The 3,627-nt window shown below is 51.7% G+C and overlaps 1 protein-coding gene across 1 annotated transcript in view; it reads left to right on the top strand.

Moving 5' to 3' along the window:
• ALDH4A1 (aldehyde dehydrogenase 4 family, member A1) overlaps positions 1-3,078 on the top strand; it is a gene marked incomplete at its 5' end in the record, with an annotated part of 7,924 nt that extends 4,846 nt beyond the window's left edge. Inside the window, 7 exons of the mRNA XM_010190592.1 lie at positions 65-138; positions 297-493; positions 870-917; positions 1,558-1,710; positions 1,912-2,033; positions 2,557-2,675; positions 2,815-3,078. Of these exons, the coding sequence (XP_010188894.1) occupies positions 65-138; positions 297-493; positions 870-917; positions 1,558-1,710; positions 1,912-2,033; positions 2,557-2,675; positions 2,815-2,927 (826 nt within the window). The remainder of the gene's footprint in view (positions 1-64; positions 139-296; positions 494-869; positions 918-1,557; positions 1,711-1,911; positions 2,034-2,556; positions 2,676-2,814) is intronic.
• Between the last annotated feature and the right edge of the window lie 549 nt (positions 3,079-3,627).

Raw genomic sequence — 3,627 nt, 5'->3', positions numbered from 1 at the left:
TCTCCTTCAGCAGGACTCATCCCCCGCTGTGCCTTTTCCAACCAGCTCCTCCTTTCTCTTGCAGGACTTTCAAGCGGCTCTGGAAGCAGGCATCCGAAAACCTGGATCGCTACCGCAATTTCCCACGCCTGGCAGGAGGTAACTGCTGCCTCTTACACCTGTTTTAGGGGGGAGGAAGCCGAGGCCTTCGCTGAGGAAGCTGAGCTGCTTGCAAGGGACCTGGCCATGGCTTGTGATTTTCGGAGGCAGCACAGCCGTGGTACCTCCTCACTTGCCCCTTTTCCTCCCTCTCTCAGAGTGCGGTGGGAAGAACTTCCACCTGGTGCACAGCTCGGCCGACGTGGCCAGCGTGGTGAACGGGACCCTGCGCTCGGCCTTCGAGTACGGCGGCCAGAAATGCTCGGCTTGCTCGCGCCTCTACGCCCCGGACTCGCTGTGGCCCCAGATCAAAGAGAAGCTGCTGGAGGAGCACGGGAAGATCAAAGTGGGAGACGTGAGTGGAGCTGCCGGGCTGCTGAAGGGCTTTGCGGCTCAGCGGGTGGTTGATGGGATTAGAGACTGCGGTAACTGGCTACTAATTCCTATTGAACCCAGCTTTTTATCCACTGGTTCTCCCCTCGCTGCCCCTCCATCCTTCCCCCCCTCCTCATCTTTTTTTAGTGATTAGAAATTAACTTGTAGCCAGCGTCTGCAGGAAGGATTCTGTAAGTCGCTGAATACTGCAGACTAATTGAAAAGGGGCAGCTTGCGCCCTGGACCAGAGGTTGTGTGTGGAGCTGGGAAATGTTATTTGGGGAATTTCAGCACCTCCTCATTTCAGCATTAGCTTTTTTTTGTACTTACGTTGTCTCCTTTCTGGCTTCCTGCAGCCCACCCAGGACTTTGGGACGTTTTTCTCTGCAGTGATCGATGACAAGGTGAGCTCACCTCTGTTTCTACTGGTGCAAGAAGGTAACACCACCAGGCTTTTGTTAAGTGGTGTTAAATGTGTTTTTTTTTAATTGCTTACAGCAAATTATGACCATCAGTGATTAATTAGAGCCCTTATTAGATTAGATTAGATTATCAGCCCGCTTTTGATCCCTTCTGGATTACTGCATGCTTTAGTCACTGCCCCATGTGAAAAGTGGGTTATTTTGTAGAGAAACTCTCACAGACATCATGTTCAGATAATAATTCAGAGTAGTAACAACAACAACAACAATAATAATAATTCAGAGTGCACAGGAGTTGTATTTCAGCTCCCAGCCCTCCTGAGGTAGGAGAGCGTGGAGTGTAGCCCTGAAAGGGCTACAGCCCAGACCTCGTTTTAGACACACACCCACACATCACACAACACACTCACCACACGTACACCATATATGCACTCCACATACCACACATACATACACACCATACGCCACACGTACACACTACACACACCACACGCCACCTGCATACCACACACACGCTGCACACCCACCACACGTGCACACACGCGCGCCCACACCCACACTACACACACTGCATACACACACAGACCCACACACAGTTTCAATTATCATTTCCTTTTCCCAGTCTTTCGCACGGATAAAGCGGTGGCTCGAGCACGCCAAGAAGTCGCCCAACCTCACCATCCTGGCCGGAGGCGGCTGTGACGACAGCGTGGGGTACTTCATCCAGCCCTGCATCGTGGAGAGCAGAAACCCCCAGGATCCCATCATGAAGGAGGTGAGGGCGGCTGGTGGGGAGGGGGCAGAAGGGACTGCAGGTCCCCTGCAATGCCCGCTGGGTGCATGGAAATGAGCTGTACGGTGAAGTGGTGCAGAGATGTTCCTCTTCATCACTGTTTCAGCTAATTGGGTGCTGAGGTGCCCGCTGCTAATTTTTGGAGGCTGCCCTGCTGAGAACTTTGGGTTTTTTGCTCTACAGGAAATTTTTGGCCCAGTTCTCACAGTGTACGTCTACCCAGAAAAGCAGTACAAGGAGGTGCTGCAGCTCATCGACACCACGACGCCCTATGGCCTCACGGGGGCAATCTTCGCCCAGGAGAAGTAAGTGCCAAAATCCACAGGCGCCTGAGACGGCAGAGGTGCTTTTTCCCCTTCTGGAGTGAGCCATCTGCTCCTGTCTTTGCACATCCCTGTGCTGCATGGGGATCAGGAGAGAAAGCATTTCCTGAAGGGAATGCATCTAAGGTGGTTTGTCCACCCAAAAATGCATTTTCTGTGAGAAACTATCCCAAAGGTGACATTGGGAGCACATGGGAGGATGTGACCCCAGCCCTCTTAGGGGTAATGTAAGCTCAAAGAGAGACCACGCTTAAGTTATAATTACCTTCATTTTATAACAGTAAAACTTAAAAAGTGAAACAAACTAAAAGGAAACAGAACTGGGATAGTTTAATTGAGTTTGAAATGCATCCTGGTGTGTGTTAACAGCCTGCAGGCTTGGAAATGTGTGCAGTGCAACACAGACTTGTTTTTTGCACAGTTTTAACTGCTACAGAAGGGTAGAAGCCTCCACGCGAGTTTTTGCTGTTGCGTTGTGGTCACGGCGGTTTCTGTCCCTCCTCAGGAGAATCATTGACGAAGCCAGGAGCCTCCTGCGCAATGCGGCCGGCAATTTCTACATCAACGACAAGTCGACCGGTGCCGTCGTGGCCCAGCAGCCCTTCGGCGGCTCCCGCATCTCAGGTGAGACAGAAAACTCCTGCCTGGAGACAGCACTTACCTGTGTGGCCACGTGCTGAGCCACATCCCCCTTGACCCGAGTCCCCCGTGTCCCCTGTCCCCCATCTCATGGTCACGGGTGCTTTATTTCCTCCTGAAACAGGCACCAACGACAAACCTGGTGGTCCCCACTACATCCTGCGCTGGACGTCGCCCCAGGCGGTCAAGGAGACGCACGTGCCCCTGACGGAGTGGCGCTACGCCTACATGCAGTGACGCCTTCAGCCAGCCCCGCTGCCGTACTACTGATCCTCAACGCACAGAGTGGCTTCACAGCTACGACCTCTAAAAAAAAGCACTTAAATCTACTGATCTCTAACCTTACGCGCTTAGGTTTTATTTTTAAAGAAAAATTCTGTATTAAATTGTTATTTGAAAAAAGAAATACAGGCCTTCTGGTTTTCTTAGTCTTGTAAGAGTCCTTAGTTAATTAATTAATTAAGGGGTGGGAGTGTGGTTGCAGAAATGTACTTGGACCCTGGGTTCCCTTTTGCTCCCGTTTTGTTCATCCCGAGCGGTCCAGCACGGTTCCCTCTCAATGGGGCTGAGAGCGCTGGAATTAAAGCGCGAGAAGGGCATTCAGAGGCTGTCCCCATGCCCCTCACCTGTACAAAGCCATGTCCTGCCCTGCTCTGTCCCCAGAGCACGAGTGGCACCAGCAGTGATCGCTGGGCTCTCTGTCCCAGTCTTCCCGGGGGCTGTGGACAGCCCAGGCTTGTTTTAAAACCCGAAATCAATGTGGCAGGAGCCCTGAGTTGTATTTTCTCCCTATTCCTGAGCAAGAGCAAAGCTTCCAATGCACGCAAAGGATCTGGGTTTGGGATGTAGGAAGGTGCACTGTGCCTGGAGAGGGCGGCTGTGAGTGCAGTGCTGCTTAGAAATAAGTTTAAGCACCTTATTATTATATTAATAATTA

This window comes from Mesitornis unicolor, unplaced genomic scaffold, assembly GCF_000695765.1.
Source record: "Mesitornis unicolor isolate BGI_N332 unplaced genomic scaffold, ASM69576v1 scaffold31068, whole genome shotgun sequence".
NCBI classification, from domain to species: Eukaryota; Metazoa; Chordata; class Aves; order Mesitornithiformes; family Mesitornithidae; genus Mesitornis; species Mesitornis unicolor.
The sequence above is the reverse complement of the archived record's forward strand: the minus strand, read 5'-3'. Positions and strand labels throughout refer to the sequence as shown.